A 17671-nucleotide genomic window follows, 5' to 3' on the forward strand; every position below is an offset into this window, starting at 1 on the left:
CACAGGGCTGGAGTAGGACTGGAAAGTGGAATATAGGGAGGTGGAGACCCGCTGGAGATGTGATGAAGAAGGGAGGGGACTGACTGCATGAGGGGGTTCACGGAGCTGAGACTTAAGGTGTCCGGGGGTGGTTGGTTCCGGGCGCAGATGGGTAGGGATGGAGCTGGAGGCCAGCGGGCCTTCAGGGAGCCACTTCTGAGCAGCAGGGAGCCGAGGAGGGGGGCGGGCCCCGAGGAGGGGCGGAGACTAGGGGGCGGGTCTCGGGCGGGCGGGAAGTGGGTGGGGACCCGCGGGGCTCCCGGGACCTCGGCTGAGCTGCGCGCGCCTGTGTTGGCGCCGCGGCGAGATGAGCGGGGCAGGGTCGGCGGCCACGGCCCGGGGGCTGCGGGTAGACGGGCTGCCGCCGCTACCCAAAAGCCTGAGCGGGCTGTTGCACTCGGCGGCGGGCGGCGCTGCGGGCGGCTGGCGGCACCTGGAGCGGCTGTACGCGCAGAAGTCGCGCATCCAGGACGAGCTGAGCCGAGGGGGCGCGGGCGGCGGCGGGGCGAGGGCTTCGGGGACTCGGACCAAGCCCCCCAACCTGGACGCTGCGCTGGCGCTGTTGCGCAAGGAGATGGTAAGGACTAGGCGCCGTGGGTCCCGTCGGGGGACAGTCCCCTCTGGTCCCTGGAAGCCTGTGCCCCCCTCTCGGATTTCCCGCGGCTGGATATCCACACTCAGGACTGCCTTATAGATTCTGGGGTTCTCCAGGGCCAGGCCAGGGGGCGGCATGGTCTACTTACGGGGTCCCAGGAGGAACAGGCTTCCTGTGAGCCTGCGGATCGGTGTGGACAGCAGATGGATGGCCGGGCCCCTCCCCGGCTGCCCGCCAGGAATCCGATTACCGGCACGGAAGCGGTGCTCTGGCCGGGTGAAGTCCTTACGTCTGGTCTCAAACAATGGGGTTTAGTTTTTCTCCGTCCCGCGAAGTGCAGTAGGTGTTCCTGGACCAGGACTCGCGATTCAAGGTGACGCCAGGGCAGGGATTTGGGCCGCAGGGAGCTCTGTCCCAGCTTGCTTCCTGTGGCAGGCCAGGTAGGGAGGGACAGAGACATCCACCCAAGACTCTGCCCTCTTTCCTTTCCCCTAGTCCAAGATCCACTGGGCCAGGTAAATACTAAAGAAATCTAATATAAGAAAACTGTTTATCCTGAGAATAAATTTGCCAAAGAAAGTTAGAGGAGTTGACTCCTTTAATCATCCAGTGCGTTTTACATATGGTTTAGAAAAATAAGATTTCTGCTGCCTTCTTAAGTCTACCCTGTAAACTAAGACCTAATTGAATCCACTATGCAATCTTTTTTTTTTCCCCCCCTCGAGATGGGGTTTCTCTGTGTAGCTTTGGAACCTGTCCTGGAACTCGCTCTGTAGACCAGGACGGTCTCAAACTCACAGAGATCCTCCTGGCTCTGACCCCCTCTCCCCTCCCAAGTGCTGGGATTAAAGGCAGGTGCCACCACCGCCTGGCCACTGTGCAGTCTTAATGCTTTTTCATCATGGAAGTGATGTCTAATTCTCTCTGAAAAGATTTCCCAAGTTTCTTACAGAGCCTTCTAAGTTCCAAACTACCCACTTTTCATTATTAATAACCACTACTCGGAGCCTAGCACATCCGGCAAATTGCATTTGATTAAATACATCCATACATCCTAGTGTGTTTACGGCCTGAACTTAGACATAACATGAACTTCTGTGTGAAGTAAGACTGGCCCCTAGGTGTTGGAGGTTTTTTGTTTGTTTGTTTTTGTTTTTAATTCTTGCATAAGATACAGGATGATTTCTGGCTCTGAAGCTCTACTTTATAAACATACTAGGGAGGCTGGGGAGCCCTGCTGCATTCCCGAAGGGATTTCCCAGGTCCCTCCTGATGTGACTAAAGTACAGAACCTTATAATTATGCCTTGGGCGGTCGCTCCGAAGCTCACCTGTAGGAAATGAGCGGCTGTCAGTCTGCCTGATAACAGTGTGAAAGGTAGGGTTTGGCTACAGGCCCTGACAGGCCCTTTCAGAAAACCATCCCAAGGATTTTCAGTCTGTCTTGCAGCTCAAGAGACTTACTGACCTGGGGGAACAGTGAGTTTTCTGCCACAACTCATGTCTTGCTTAAACAAGAATGGGTTTTCATTTCCAGAGCCTCCTGCAGAATGTCTGTGTTGATCTATTTAATTTCAAGGCCTGAGGTCAAATCTGTGGTGGGGACAGGATGTGACAAATGCCTGAGGGAAACAGCCCCGTGTGAGCATAGAACGAGGGAGTGTCCCCCGGATTGAGCAAGGGGTTCTTCTCTATGGGGCTGCAGAGTCTGAGGTGGGAAGGCCTCAGGAGACAGGAAGAAAACCCCAGGACAGCAGAGAGTGGGGCAGTGAGCCTCCGGCTTGACTAAAGGAGTTTGAACCAGAGGAGCTCAGGAGGGCGGCCCTGTGGCTACAGGAAGTGAGGGTCACGGGTCATCAGCAGGATTAGGAACTCTGAGGTGTGCAAAGGCAACAGAAGGCTTCTGGAAACCGCCCTGGGTGCACCTGGGAGTGATGGGTACAGTGGAAGTGCCAGCTTATTGGCAACAAAACCCCAGAGTCACAAGAATTGCTAATGGGTCCTCAAAGCTGATAAGGAAAAGTGAAATCAAAGTTGACTCAAGGTCTTTGTTTACTAATGGGAAGCGTTTAGAAACAACAATTAAGAACCACAGTCCTAAAACTGGGACTAGACTATCGCTCAATGGCAGAGCACGAGGCCTGTGTTAACTACTTTTGTCATTGTTCTGACAGGAGCGACCCAAGGGAGGCTTTATCCCCGCTCCCTGTTCCAGGGTACAGTCTAGAGTGGTGAGGAAAGGATGCCGGCAGGGCGTGAGGCCGCTGGTGGCATTCTGTCTGCAGTCAGGATTCGAAGACATGAATGCTGGTTCTCGGCTTGATTTTCTCCTTTTCTTCAGCCTGGGATCCAAGGCCATGGCAAGATACTACCCATGGTTAGGATAGGTCTTCCCAATTAATTAATTAACCTCAATTAACCCAATCTAGAAACTCCCTCAGAAATTTCCCGACATTTCTCTCCTAGGCGGTTCAAGATCCTGTTGACAGTCAGTATTAATCATTCCAAGGACCTGTGTTCAGGTTCAATATCAAGCAAATATCATATCACAGTCCAGCACACAGAGAGATGATTACTGCTAATAGTTTGGGATATGCAAATATTTTGGCTGTATGTAAATATTCTTGTTGAACGTATACCCTGATGTGGTATCGTGCACCTGTGATCTCACCAGTGGGGAAGCTGAGGAAGGAAGATTGTAGGTTTGTATGCAACCCTGGTTCCACAACAAGACCCTATCTTAAAAAACAAACAAAAGACAAGTGTTTTCTATATGTTGTCTAAATCCTTGTGTTTTAGTTTTGTCTCTGTTCCTGGGATAATATACCCTCAAAAAGCAACTTAAGGAAGAATTTATTCAGCCTACAATTCCAAGTTACAGTCTATCATTTGGGATGTCAAAGCCATAAGAACCTGAAGCAATTAGTTAGTTCCAAGTAAAGAGGATGAATGCATGCATGCTTGTTAGTGTTCATCCCCTACCCCTTCTACGTATACAGTTCAGGAGCCTCGGCCTAGGGAATGGTATCTGCCCACAGTGGGCTGGGTCATCATATATTAATTACCACATCAATTAACATTCAAGATAGTTCTTCAGATACTCCATCAGGTCAACCTAATTAGACTATTTTTGAGACTTTCTTTTCAGGGGTTCTAGGTTGTGCTACAGTGATAATTAGAATTAACCATGACACCTTGTAAATGCTTCATGGAAGAGGCACTCTACATGTATTTTATATTATTTTTCCTCCTCTTCCTCCTTCTCCTCCATTTTTGAGACAAGGTCTCACTACATAGCCCTTGGCTGCCCTGGAACTCACAGAAATGCACCTGCCTCTGCCTTCTGAGTGCTGGGATTAAAGACATTCACCACTACTCCCAGCTTATTTTTTTAAATCTCTTTTAGATTTTACCATTTTTTAATTAAATGCATGAATGTATGTGTGTATGGGAGTATGTGTACATGAGTGCAAGTGCCCTTGGAGGCCAGAAGGAACTGGGTTTACAGGTGGGGCTTGGGAACCGAACTTGGGCCCTCTGCCGGAACAGTGTGTGTGAGTTGGCTCTCTGAGCCATCTCTCCAGATCCTAATTGTATTTGCAGAAGTCAGCTGCTCCCAGCTTAACGCCCCTGAGTTCTCACCCTTCGCTGGGTCTGTGGGACTCCACAGCCCTGTCTGATTGTTGCACCGTCTGGTCTGTACACACAACCGCATGAAGCATGAATACCTGGGTCACAGTGTATTTATTCTGCAGCTCAATTTTGGAGGGTGCATTCTGCAAACATGTTTCTGTCACTGTGTATTGTGGGGTCTTCAGTGAATGCAGAGGGTGTATAGTGTGGCAGCGCTGGGTCCTTTTGAACCGTGTTAATGGGTCAAAAGGAAGTTTCTTACAGCCTTGTGTTAGGGAGAGTGGCAGTCGGGGGAGGGACTTACCACATTCCATTAGTGGAGGAGCTTGCTTGCGGAGCAGTTCAGATGCCGAGTGGGAGGGTGGAAGAGAGCTGGTTGGAGCTGAGGGGGCAGGTGTCCCTTCCAAGGCGACACTAAAGATAAGAGTTAGGGGAGCTGCTACAGAGACTGGAGAGGGCAGGAGCCCCTGGGGGCAGAGGCTCAGTCCTGAGATTGGTTAACACTGAACTCTCCTCAGACTTGTGCCTTCAATCCATGATACTTCCTGTTCCAGTGACCCCGTGCCTGTGAGAGTTGGTCACTCTTGAGTCCCTGCAGCCTCCAGGGAAGAGTCCATTTTGAAAGAGCCAAAGGTCACACCAGTGTTTATTGACTGTAAAAGCAATCATTTTTATTTAATTTATTTATTTATTTGTTTGTTTGCTTGTTTATTTATTTTAAAAAGATTTATTTATTTATTATGTATACAGAAGAGGGTGTCAGATCTCATTACAGATGGTTGTGAGCCATCATGTGGGTGCTGGGAATTGAACTCAGGACCTTTGGAAGAACAGTCAGTGCTCTTAACCTCTGAGCCATCTCTCCAGCCCTTTTTTTGTTTTTTTTAAAGATCCTTTTATTTATTGAGTTTTTGTGGTTGTTTTGTTTTTGAGACCGTCTTACCATTAGCTCTGCCTGGCCTAAGTATTTTAGCGGTATTTATTTATATTATTAATTTTGAGATGGGATCTCAAATACCCCAGGTTCACTTTGAACTGTGTAGCTAAGGCTGACCTTGACTCTTGTTTGCTTATTTTTTTTTTTAAATTTTTTATTTTTTGAGATGGAGTCTTACTATGTAGGCCAGACTAACTGAGAACTTGAGGTCTCTGCCTCCTAAATGTGGGGTTTATAGGCATGCACTACAATGATACCCAGCCTGAAAAGGCCATTTAAAAGCATTGTTCTAGGGCTGGGAAGATGGCCCACTGGGTATAAAGTGCTCGTTGTGTGCAAGCATGAGGATGCGAGTTTGGGTCCCCAGAATGCACAGAAAAGCTGGACATCCAGCGTGAACCCGTAATTCCAGCTCCAGGAGCAGAGACAAAAGAATCTCTGAAGCTCACTGGCCAGCCAGTCCAAAACAGTCAGCTTCAGGTTCAGTGGGAGACTCTGTCTCAGAAATAAGCTAGAGATGAATCTGAGGAGACATTGATGTTGCTTGCACACCAGCACACACCACACACACACTCATACATACACACACACCACACACACACACACACACACACACCACACACACACAGACATACATACACACACACCACACACCACACACACCACACACACCCACACACACACACACACACAGACATACATACACACACACACACCACACACACCACACACACACATACATACACACCACACACACACACACACACCATACACACACACACCACACACACACACCACACACACACACCACACACACCACACACACCACACACACACACACACACACCACACACACACCACACACACACACACACCACACACACACCACACCACACACACCACACACACACACCACACACCACACACACACACACCACACACCACACACCACACACACACACACACACACACACACACACACACACCACACACACACACCACACACACAGAGTTTATGTTCTCAACAGAATGGTAGAGTCACATTCTGGATGTTCGCAGAGTGAGCATTTGTAAACGCTGCAGAGGGCTAAGGGCAAACAGGAAATTAGATGTGAGAGGATATGGGTGTCTTTAGGTGTTCCAGCCTGCTAGACTTTGGCCTATTTACCTCTCTTTTTTTTTGGTTTTTCGAGACAGGGTTTCTCTGTGTAGCTTTGCGCCTTTCCTGGAACTCTCTTTGGAGACCAGGCTGGCCTCGAACTCACAGAGATCCGCCTGGCTCTGCCTCTCGAGTGCTGGGATTAAAGGCGTGCGCCACCACTGCCCGGCCCTATTTACCTCTCTTGGGAGCAGTAGCACCTCAGGTTCATGTTTACGGACTGAACTCCCAAGTGTTACATCAGTTGCTCATGCTTCTTCCTCCCAATCTAGTTCAAGCAACCATCTGTTGCATGTAAATGTCCAAGGGCCCCAGCTCTTGGCACACTGGGCATCTTTTCATCTGCTGAGGCTCCGAGGAGCAGCAGCCTAGGCAGTCGCTGCTGTATCTCAAGGATGCTGGTGCTTTCCACACACCCTCCTTTTGTTCTGGGGCTTGGTCCCTGCATTATTGAGGCTCTTTAATACTAGGTAGAGGGTGGGAGGTGTTGGAGAGACTACCAAGGCCCACTGCAGGTCACCCCAGCAAGCAACAGCTAGGAGCTTAGAGGTTTCCGCTCTTGGAGTGCCAGGGGAAGCTCCCTGTGGATTCCAGACTTCCATGATCCTGTGACAGAAACCACATGTGCAGACTGAGCCGGAAGCCAGCCAGTCAGATACATGCCCAATGCCAGCACTAGCTGAGCCTTCAGACTTGGGCCTCCCTCCCACACTTGTTTCCATAAAGGTCACTCACTGCTTCATTCCTTCCTGTGCTGGTCCCTGTCCCTGCAGATGTGCAACACTAAGATGGTTGTTCTCAGGACGCAGGAGACAAAAATCCAGGCCTGCCTTCCAGAGCAACAGAAACTCACTAAGCCTTGTTCATTTTATTATTATTTGTTTACATGTAAGGTTGTGTACGTGTGCGCGCGTGTGCGTATGTGTCATGTGCAAACATGTCTTGTTGTGCCTGTGGAGGTCAAAGGACTCTTTGCAGGAGTCAGTTCTCTCCTTCTACCATGTGGGTCCCAGGGATCTAACTCAGGTCATCAGCCCTGGCAAGAAGCATCCTTACTCACTGAGCCATCTTGCCAGCCCAACCCTGTTCATTTTTATTTGCTCTGTTAACGTCTTTGATTGGCTCTGAGAGCCACACCTGCCTGGTCTTGCAGGCCTGTATATTCTGAGTCTTGTATAAGGGATGAGAAGTGGCGTCCTTGATCAGAGGGGCAGACCTTTCCCCCGTGACAGGATAATCTATGGGAAACCGGTCTGTTCCAGCCAGGAACAGGTCAACAGAAGGAGATGTCTAAAGTACGTACTGAAGAGCAAGTGTGGAAAGAGGCTGTTGAAGCCAGGCCTGGTGGCTCATCCCTGTAATCTCATCACCCTGAAGTGGAGGCAGGAGGATCACTGTGAGTTTGCTTTTGTTGTTGTTTTTTGTTTGTTTGTTTTGTTTTTCGAGACAGGGTTTCTCTGTGTAGCTTTGCGCCTTTTCTGGATCTCACTCTGTAGACCAGGCTGGCCTTGAACTCACAGAGATCCACCTGCCTCTGCCTCCTGAGTGCTGGGATTAAAGGCGTGGGCTGCCGCCGCCCAGCCCCACTGTGAGTTTAAAGCTAGCTGAGAAACACAGCGAAGCCCTGTCTCCAAAAAACAAATTAAAATCCTACTAATGAAAGACATAAATAAATACCATCGAAGATAAATTACAAGTCAGCATCCTTTGTAACTGCTGGTGTAAAAATGACTGCTGTAAAAAAAGACCAGCAGAGATTGACAGGAGGATGGCAGTGGGGCCTCTCCTGCCTGGCTGGCAGTCGCTGGTGCACTTTGTTTTGGAGGTCAGTTTCACAATACCCATGAAACTGAATCTGAAGCTGCCCTTTGGCCCTGTAACTTCATTTCCTTAAAAACTCTACAACAGTGCTTTACAAAATGCAAGGGGAAACTGTGGCGCTGTTTTGTTCATGTGAGTGGGGGTACACTGCACCTGAGTCCATGCGGACGTTAGAGGATAGACAGCCTCAGGTGGTGGTCCTCAAGTGGCATCCACCGGCGTTTGTTCTTGACCCAGGCTTCCTCACTGGCTCGGATCTCACCGAAGAGGCCAGGTGGCCGTCCATCCTAGGGGTCCTCCTTTCTCTGTCTCTCCAAGATCCTGTGTTACCGACTCCATGCCACACCAGCTTTTTGCACATGGGCTCTTGGCAGGGCTTTCTGCTTGCCTAGGACATGGGCAGTGTGGTGGCTAGCTCTCCAGGCTCCGACCCATTTTTATAGCTCTGTAGACCTGGGACTCAACACTGACTGAGCCCTCCTTGCTTGATGAGGGGATCTCCTTCCAGGCCCATCTCACCTCTGTTTTAACCTTGCTTCAGATTTGAGGCCTGAGGTTGGGGTGTGATCGAAAGGACTCGCGAGTCTCCCACCCCACCCACCTCACCCACTTGTGCCTTCTCCCATACTTGTCATTTTCAGAAACGGACCTTACAGATACGCTCGCATGAGGGAATAGCAATTCTCCTGCATGGGTGTAATAGAGTTTGTCTTCCAGCCCAGTATTTTGTTCTGTTTTCTGGTTTTTCCAGACAGGGTTTCTCTGTGGAAACCTGGAACAGCCCTGGCTGTCCTGGAACCTGCTTTGTAAACCAGTCTGTCCTCGAACTTACAGATGTGGCCTGCCTCTGCTCCCCCTCCCCCCTCCCTGCCCCCTGGGGTGCTCTACAACTCCTGGCCTTCAGCCTTCAGTTGAGACTTAATATATTACCCAGGCTGACCCGTGAGTCATGATCATCTTGCCTCAGCCTCCTGAGTAGTTAGAATTGCAGGTACATACCACTGCACCCAACTGCAGGGCTTTTTTGTTTTAAACAAATATTTATTTTAGGCTGGGTGGGGTAGTGCATGTCTTTAATCCCAGCACTTGGAGGCAGAGACAGGTGTGTCTCTGAGTTTGAGGCCAGTCTGACCTACATAGCAAGTTCCAGGATAAAGACCTTGTCTCAAACAATAAATAAATAAAAATAAAGTCTATGTGCGTAGACCTGAGTATGTGTGCAACATATGCATGTACCACATGATTTTGTGTGAGCATGTGTGCATGCACTTGTGACTATGTCTATGGAGGCCAGAGCTTGATTTTACATATCTTCCTGAGTCCCTTCCCACTTTATTTTTTGAGACAAGTTTCTCACTGAATCTGGAGCTTGGTAATTTTGGCCAGACTAGCTGTTCCAGGCATCCTCCTGTCTCTGCCTACCCAGCTAGGATGACAGGTGTGCACTGCCACACTCGGCTTTTACTTGAGTTTTGGGCATCAAACTCAGGTCAGCAAGCTTTCGAGACAAGCTCTTTATCTACTGAGCCATTTCCTCATCCCTTGCACAATAACTTTTTAACCCTGACAAGGGACAGTGGGCATCATCTCCTAGAGGTCTTTGTGTGACACTCACAGGCTAATAATAACCCCCTCCCCCACCCTTATTGCCTGCTTCTTACCTCCTACACCTGGCCAGGAATAAGAACATTTCTCTGTCTTAAGTTTTTTGTTTTTTTGTTTTGTTTTGTTTTTGTTGTTGTTGTCTGATTTGAACCTTGAATGAGAAATAATTTATACTGGAGCTCAGGTAGACTGTGCTTGGCACAGTGGTGGAGGTTTGGGGTCCCTCTGGTGTAACTAGGTAACAAGCTACTTAAAACAATGGACTTATTCCTAAAAGGTACTTTTTTTTTTTTTTTTTTTTTTTGAGACAAGGTCTTATTATGTATCTATCTGGGGTTGGAACTCACTGTGTAGATTAGGCTGGCCTTGGACTCACAGAGAACCTCCTGCCTCTGCCTCCCCAGTGCTAGGATCAAAGGTATGTGTTGTTTTTAACTAAGTCTATCGGTCGATTTTACCAATAAAGTCTCCGAAGCCAATGCTGGGGTGAAAACCCGCTAGCTCAGAGGCAGAGAAAGCAGCCAGCTGACCTTCCTCCTGTTGTCGTCCGCCGCCATTGCAGAAAAGGGGGCTTTTCCTACTCTGTCTCAAACAAAAACACTCCTCCAACCGAATCTCCTCGCCTTCTGCTTCTTGTGCATTTTTCTCTTCCTGGCCTCCCAACTTCCCCTCACTCTCCATGGTTACTTCCAGTCAACTGGTTGCTTGCTCTGCCTCTTGATCTATGGTTGATTTTGTTTGAACATAATCTTGGGGTTCACAATGTGATCAAATATCCTGCAACAGGTATGCACCACCATGCCCAGCTAATATATCTTAATATTTTAATGTTTTGTTTTGAGTCGGCAAAAATTTCCTCCCCCCACCCATTATTTTGTGTATGTGTGTGTGTACATCCTGTTTGTGAGTGTGCATGCTCCTGTGTGTGTGTGTGCATCCTGTTTGTGAGTGTGCATGCTCCTGTGTGGAGCCAGAGGCTAAAGGATACCGTCAGGTGTCTTCTGGTCCTCTCCACCTTGTGTTTTGAGACACAGTCTCCCACGGAACCTGAGATTCACTCATTTGAGCTCCAGGCCTCCCACTCTGCCTTCTCAGCACTGGGGTTATATTACAGGGGTGATGCTGCTCACAGATATCCACCTGCCTCAGCCTCCTGAGTGCTGAGACTAAAGCTGTGCACCACGGACACCTAGCTATGGCTGGCTTTTTAAAGTGTGGGTTTGGGGGAATTGTTTTTTCATGGCAAGCACTTTACGGACTGAGCCATCTCCCTGGACCCAAAAGGTTCCTCTGGACAGAGAGGATGGTAGTGAGCACCTGTCACTCCAGCACTTGGGAGGCAGAAACAGGAGAATCAGGAGTTCAAGGTCATCTTTGCTATAAATTGAGTTGAGGCCAGCCAGGGCTCCATGAGAACCATTCTAAAGAAAGAAAAGCTTCTAGGCCTCTTCAGCCTAGCCACCTAGGGATGAGCCCCTCCCCCACCACAGCCTCAGTGAGTTTCTGGAACTCTAGTGACCCTCAACCCAGCAGGGAGCCACCATCCTGTCTGAAATTATTCCTGCAACTGAGCCTATTGTTAAATTCCCCTAGGGCAGTGGTTCTCAACCTTCCTAAAGCTGTGACCCTTTAATACAGTTCCTCGGGGATTGGGGATTTAGCTCAGTGGTAGAGCACTTGCCTAGCAAGCACAAGGCCCTGGGTTTGGTCCTCAGCTGCAGAAAAACAAACGAACAAACAAACAAACTGTTGTGGTGACCCCCAACCATAAAATTATATACACACACACACACACACACACACACACATCATAACTGTAATGATCTGATATGCAACCCTACAGAGGTTGAGACCCACATGTTGAGAAGCACTGCCCTAGTGAAAGGCCACAGATCTGGCAGCAGTGGGGTGAGGAGAGAGAATGGCAGAGAGGAAGCAGGCAGCCTAAGCAATGGAGGAGGAAAGGATAAACAGCTTGCAGGGACTGAGTTGGCCCTCATCATGTCCTACTGTAGGTTACAATAAAGAATGGGAAACCACAGGGGCTGTGGTGACTATGATTTGTGGAAATGAGCCTAAAGTTTTCAAAATGCCTCCAAAATGGGTGGGTGTTTTGGGCTTGCTTATGGGTAAGGATGGGGATAATTCCTTATCACTTTTTTCCCTAGAAGGGCAAGTTGCTCTTGCCCATGGGTGACTTCATTATGTCCTATAATTCAGTCCTGGGGCATGCTCTCCTCTTCATCCTCATCCAGACCCCTTAGCAAAGAGTCTTCTGGAGGAGCCCGGGCTGGCCCACTGTGCCCCTCTCAAGCTGATGACAGGAGCCATGTAGGCATGCTGTAAGCGCACAGCATTGCCTGTCCAGCCATGGCCTCTGCGTTCCCACCCTATACCAGGACAGATCTTTGTATTCATTCAGTCATCTAGAACCGGCTATGCTGAAGACTACCTGTGCCGGCTAGAATGTCACTGTCACTCACCTCTTATACTTAAGGAAAATTCTCCCTAGTGGGAGGAAGTTAGCCCGGTGCCTGGTGTAGTTGTTCTGAGGAGCTGAGGCAGGTGTGATCACGTACTACTGTATTTAGGCGAAATCCTTGCCAGTGCACTGGGCACGTGTTTGGCTGTGTAACAGGTGTGTCAGGAACATGCTATGTCTCTAGGCGGGCCAGGTGTTTCTAGGCCAGTGTCACACCCAATGACAGGGCAGCTCTGTGAATCATCCCTGTGTGCCAGTGCAGGGGGATCCATTCAGATTCTCCACTTACCACCGTGTGCTGGGCACGTCCTTGGTTATCCAGAAGACTTCACTTGGAAAAACCTGGCACCATGAGTCTTAGGTGACATGGGATCATGACCTTGTCATCCAACAGAGTTTCAGAGGCACAGAGCTGAGGCTTCTGTCTCACTCTGGGCTGACCCCACAGGCCCCCAGAGGGTGAACATTACCATCTGCTCCAAGCTCCTTTGGCCTTCCTGTGGTCTGTTCTTGACATGAGAAGCAGTCTTAGTGTCTCTCACTGGGTAGGAGACACATGTCATAGGAGCCTCTTCTTAGATACTTTAAGCAAGCGCAGGTATGAGTCTTGGAAGGTGTGGCTTTATCAAAGATAAATTTGAGAGCAGACAGGCGTATTTGACTTACTTAGTCAGAACCTTGAGCCATGGAGGTTGGGTTCATATCTGCAATAGAATCTTGGAACATAGGAGCCATGCACGGGAAGGATTTGGCCAGAACATCCCAATGAAAACAGCCAACAGGCTGTTTTGTCTTCTGATGCTATCACTATGTAGCTCAGGCTGGCCTCAAACTCACAATCCTCCTGCCTCAGCTTCCTAAGTGCTAGGATGTCAGCCATGCTCTACCATGCCTGACTTGGTTGTTTGCTCTTTTTAGACCAGAGGGTGTGGTCTGCCTTCAGATATCTGAAGTGTGGTTAGGAAAGAGTGATATTAGGTCTGTTTGCATGTGGGGTGATCACACGCGGGAGAGGTTGCAACTTTGTGTAATAAAGTTACATCTGATTGACACCCTCCTTGAGCTGACGTTAGCATCCCTGGTCTGGGCCTACTGGAGTCTTTCTTTCCCTGGGCCATTCTGGTGTAGCTTTCATCTGACCCACCTGGCTGCTGTGCAGGAAGCAGAGGGTGCTTTTTTAAGCTGCTAACATGGTGCTTGGCCTGTTAAAGGTTCAGGTGTGCAGGCTCCTGTAGCATGGATTGTTAGAAGGACTTATTAATTAAACAAACCCAGAGCCAGGTGTTGGGGTGAACGCTGGAAGATCAGAGAAGCAGAACAAGCCACAGCTACCTCACCTTGCCAATACCTCAGCTTATTCTGTTTCCTCAGCCTGGAGGCCTCTGTGTCCTCCTCCGAATGGGTCTCAGCTGAACTGTTGCTCAAAAGCCTAAAAGCTTAACCAGGCTCTAGTTCCTGGTTTTCACGCCTTATATACCTTTCTGCTTTCTGCCCTCACTTCCTGGGATTAAAGGCTCACTTCTTGGGATTAAAGGCGTATGCCACCATGCCTGGCTGTTTCCAATGTGGCCTTGAACTCACAGAGATCCAGACGGATTTCTGCCTCTGGAATGCTAGGATTAAAGGCGTGAGTGCCACCATTTTCTAGCCTCTGTATCTAGTGGCTGTTCTCTTCTCTGACCCCAGATAAGCTTATTAGGTTCACACAATATAGGAAACACAATACCACCACATTCTCCCTGCAGTTCCGGGCATCATCCCCTCCCTGGGTTTAGGCTTGATGGAACCCAGGCTTTTCTGGACCTGGCTGCTTCTTGCCATAGGGCAGGCAGTAGGGAGAGAGGAAGGTGAAGATGAACAATAACTGCATGCCATTCCCACACATTCCTTGTCCCCTGCCACTTGTTTTTGTGAAATGTCCAGCAGGTTGGCATAAGGCTGCATCTTCAGTTCATAGTTCATTGTCTTGGGGGAGGGATCACACTAGCCCTGTCTAGAAGAGTGTCTGAACTCTGCCATGTCTGGAAAACCCTGAGGCAGATGGGGTTGCTGACAAGTGTGCCATTGCCACACTGACCAGTGAGATCCTGTCCCTGGCCAGGGGTAATCTGCCTGAGAACAACAGATGTGGGGGCTTGCCAGGGTTGCAAGGAAGTCATGTGGGTCTTCTCTGAGTGTGGTTGTGGGAACCAGTAATGTCTCTGGGACCTGGCATCCACAATGAAACCAGCTGAGGTGCCCAGAACATGCACTGCTGTTGCTTCACTGGGTGTGTCTGGAGCGCCAGAGCAAATTCAGGCTGGGCTCACTGCCCCCAGGTATGGACTCACCCACTCAGGTCTGAGGTATGGATGGCACGACACAGTGGAAGTACATGTCCACCCGGATTGGAATTCCACACAGCGTCCCATTGATGCTGCCTGCTTTAAGCCTTCCTGAGGGAAGAAACGTGCTAGCCCAGGCAGATTTCTAATTGGGTGTTCAACTAAAATTCAAGTTTAGCACTGATTTAGCTTTTACCTCCCTCCCTTCCCTCAAGGTTGGCCTCCGGCAGCTGGACATGTCCTTGCTCTGCCAACTGTACAGCCTCTATGAGTCCATTCAGGAGTACAAGGGAGCGTGCCAGGCAGCCTCCAGCCTGGACTGCACCTATGCATTGGAGAATGGCTTCTTCGATGACGAGGAAGACTTCCAGGAGCAGGGCTCTCTCCAAGAAGACCAGGGCCGAGGCCCTCCCCGGGACTTGTCACTGCCTGTTACCCATCTCTCCAACAGTGACTGGATTCTGGAGTCCATCTAGCACCTCTGGAGTCTATCCACACAGACTGGCAGCATCTGTTTCTCTTCTTGCAAGAAAGTACGTCAGCCTCTTCATGGTGGACAGTCCATGGGCATGTGGGAACATGTGCCACTAGTATAACTTGTGGGTGTGGAGTTTGTTGACACGCAGGACAGCCTGCTTAGTTGGCTGCGGGGTCTTCCCAGATGACCTAGAGGCACGTCACGATGTCCATGACACCTTTAGTAACCCCTGGTGGAAGCTGTGACAGAAGGGTCCCATGGGGAAAGCCTTCATGGGCACGTTGGGTGAGGTTGCTCTCAGCCTGCTTCTTTGTAGATGGCAGGTGTGTTATGTCCTCTCTGGTTTAAGAATGCCACGCTGGCGTGTGAAATATGAAAACCACCATTTCCCTGGCCAGAGTCCCCAAGGCAGTTTGCATCTTTTCTTGCTGTCACTGAGCTGTTAGCTTCTTTCCTCAGATGTATTTGGATGCCTCGCTGATTCATGAGAGCTTTCCAGAAGGAGGAAATAGTCTGCCACTCTGGTCAATTTGCTTTTCTGCAACTACCAAAATGGATATCAGGCATAGGTAGAGGGAAAAGACATGAATGAATATACATTGAATGGAGAGAAAAATTAACCTGGGACAAGCTAATATTTGTATCGCTCACCATAAGTGACTGTTTATGGCTACAGACCCGATTGTAAACGTCAGTGCTGGACAGTAATCCTTCCAAGCAGTAGTTACCTGAAGCCTTAATAATATTTATTAAAACACTTCATGAGAGCATCACACTGTAGGCGAAACATGGATACAATGCTTAACTGTCTCTTGTCATGTGTCATTTTGTTCTGGGGTCTGGGGATGTGCCTCAGTGGATCCAGTGAGTCCCTAGCATGTATGAGGCCTGGGGTTTGACCTTAGTATCATGTCAACTGGGCATGATGGTGTATGCCTATAATCCCAGGACAGAGGTGGAGGTAGGAGGATCACAGGTTCAAGGTCACCCTTGGCAACACGGAGAGTTTAGGGCCATTCTGGTCTGTCCTTTCTCTAAACAAAAATTGTATTGAGTTCAGACTTACAACCTGCATGTGAGTCCAATATAACGCATAATAAAACAAACTTAGGACTTCTTTGGCCATCGAGTGACTTTAAGAAGATATATTTAAGTCTCTGTTAAGTTTGGACAGCTGTTCCATTAGTGCCAGGCCACATTTACACCAAGATTTCACCTTGTTTCTCACATCCTGCCAAGTTCCTTGGTCCTCCTTTAGTGAGCAGTCTGCTCATCAGTGCCCTCTTGAGGCCAACAGGGGGAAGTACAATGTAGCAATTGTGTGACTTTTGCCTACGCACCCCAAACACGGCACCAGTGACAAACCAAAGCAAGGCTTACACAAAAGTCCGACCTGGCAAACCACTGAGCTTATTCATGTTACTTACTGGAGTGTGAGTGATCCCCAAACAGCTACATCATCAACAGTCCCCTCCAGGATGGTTGATGACCCCCCCCTATAGCTGAGTAGAGGAAGGTCCTCTATTCTCCCTGCTACCCCGCCCCCAGCAGCTAACTTCTTACACTCTATACACTCTCTCACCTCCAAGACCAGATCAGGAGACCTGAGGCTGCTGGGACAGAAGTCCACAAAGCTGGGAGGGCTTTATAGGATCTCAGGGGAGGGTCATTAGACGCCGCCCTGTGAAGAACTGGCAACAGGCCTGATCTTGAGGCTCTCTTTGGGGTGTTACAGCTGCTCTGATCCAGGTAGGAATGGCTGTTGTGCTCGGAGGACAGTGCGCTGGTTAGTTGTCAACACAAGCTTGAGGCATCTTGGAAGAAGGAATGTCAGTTGAGGAATTTTCTCCGTCAGACTGACCTGCAGGCACATCTGGGGTGCTTCTTGATGGATGATTGATATGGGAGGGCCCAGCCTCCTGCCAGTGGTGCCACCCTGAGCAGGTGGTCCTGAATAGTGTAAGAAAGGTAGCTGATTGAGTCCGAGGGGTCAAGCCAGTGAGCGGCCTTCTCCCAGGGTCTGTGCGTCCTGACGGTGGGTTATAAAGTGTAAGAAGTGCCAACCCTTTCCTCTCCCGAGTTGTTTTTGGTCGGTGTTTTACCACAGCAACAGAAAGCCAACTAGGACAGGCTGTGTTCAGTCACACAACAACCCAAGCATGACCCCGTCTGCGCTGTAAGAAACTAGGTTAAGACAGAGGAAGACAGGTGTCCCTGCTCAGCATCTCTGTCGGCGAGTTGCCACCAGCCTATGACAGAATGGTTCAGACAGGACAAGAGACTGAAAGCAGAAATCTGGTCATCCACAGGGCCCTGCTTCCAGGCTAAGTCCTGCTTAGCTATGAGATAACCCTAGGCTGGCTGCTCTCAGCCCTGATTGCCTTAAGGTCACTTGGAAGAAGAGCTTTGGAAGACCCCCAGCAGCAGTGCCCCACCCCAAGATCTGGATCTTAGATGCTGGAGGGTCTGAACCCGTTAGCAGATGGGAGGTATAGGTCAGTAAAGGCGCGTTCCACCATGCACCTCTCTATTATAAACAATCTGGTATTATCTATAACCCAATTACCTACAGCTGCCTTATAAAAATTCACATGACACA

General features: G+C 49.4%; 1 protein-coding gene across 1 annotated transcript; it reads left to right on the forward strand.

Annotated features, from left to right (window-relative positions):
* The first annotated feature begins 304 nt into the window (after nt 1–304).
* Nucleotides 305–17007, forward strand: Fam89a (family with sequence similarity 89 member A). Its single transcript, XM_036188047.1, has 2 exons — nt 305–616; nt 14810–17007. Exons 1-2 carry the CDS (start codon nt 347–349, stop codon nt 15068–15070), a joined length of 531 nt encoding a protein of 176 aa, XP_036043940.1. The 5' UTR covers nt 305–346; the 3' UTR covers nt 15071–17007.
* The last annotated feature ends 664 nt before the right edge of the window (nt 17008–17671 follow it).

The sequence above is a fragment of the Onychomys torridus genome, chromosome 5 (assembly GCF_903995425.1).
Source record: "Onychomys torridus chromosome 5, mOncTor1.1, whole genome shotgun sequence".
NCBI classification, from domain to species: Eukaryota; Metazoa; Chordata; class Mammalia; order Rodentia; family Cricetidae; genus Onychomys; species Onychomys torridus.

Coding starts and splice junctions, on each gene's coding strand:
- Fam89a (XM_036188047.1), top strand. CDS start 347: ATGAGCGGGGCAGGGTCGGCGGCCACGGCCCGGGGGCTGCGGGTAGAC. Junction 617..14,809: donor CGCTGTTGCGCAAGGAGATG/GTAAGGACTAGG, acceptor CCTTCCCTCAAG/GTTGGCCTCCGGCAGCTGGA.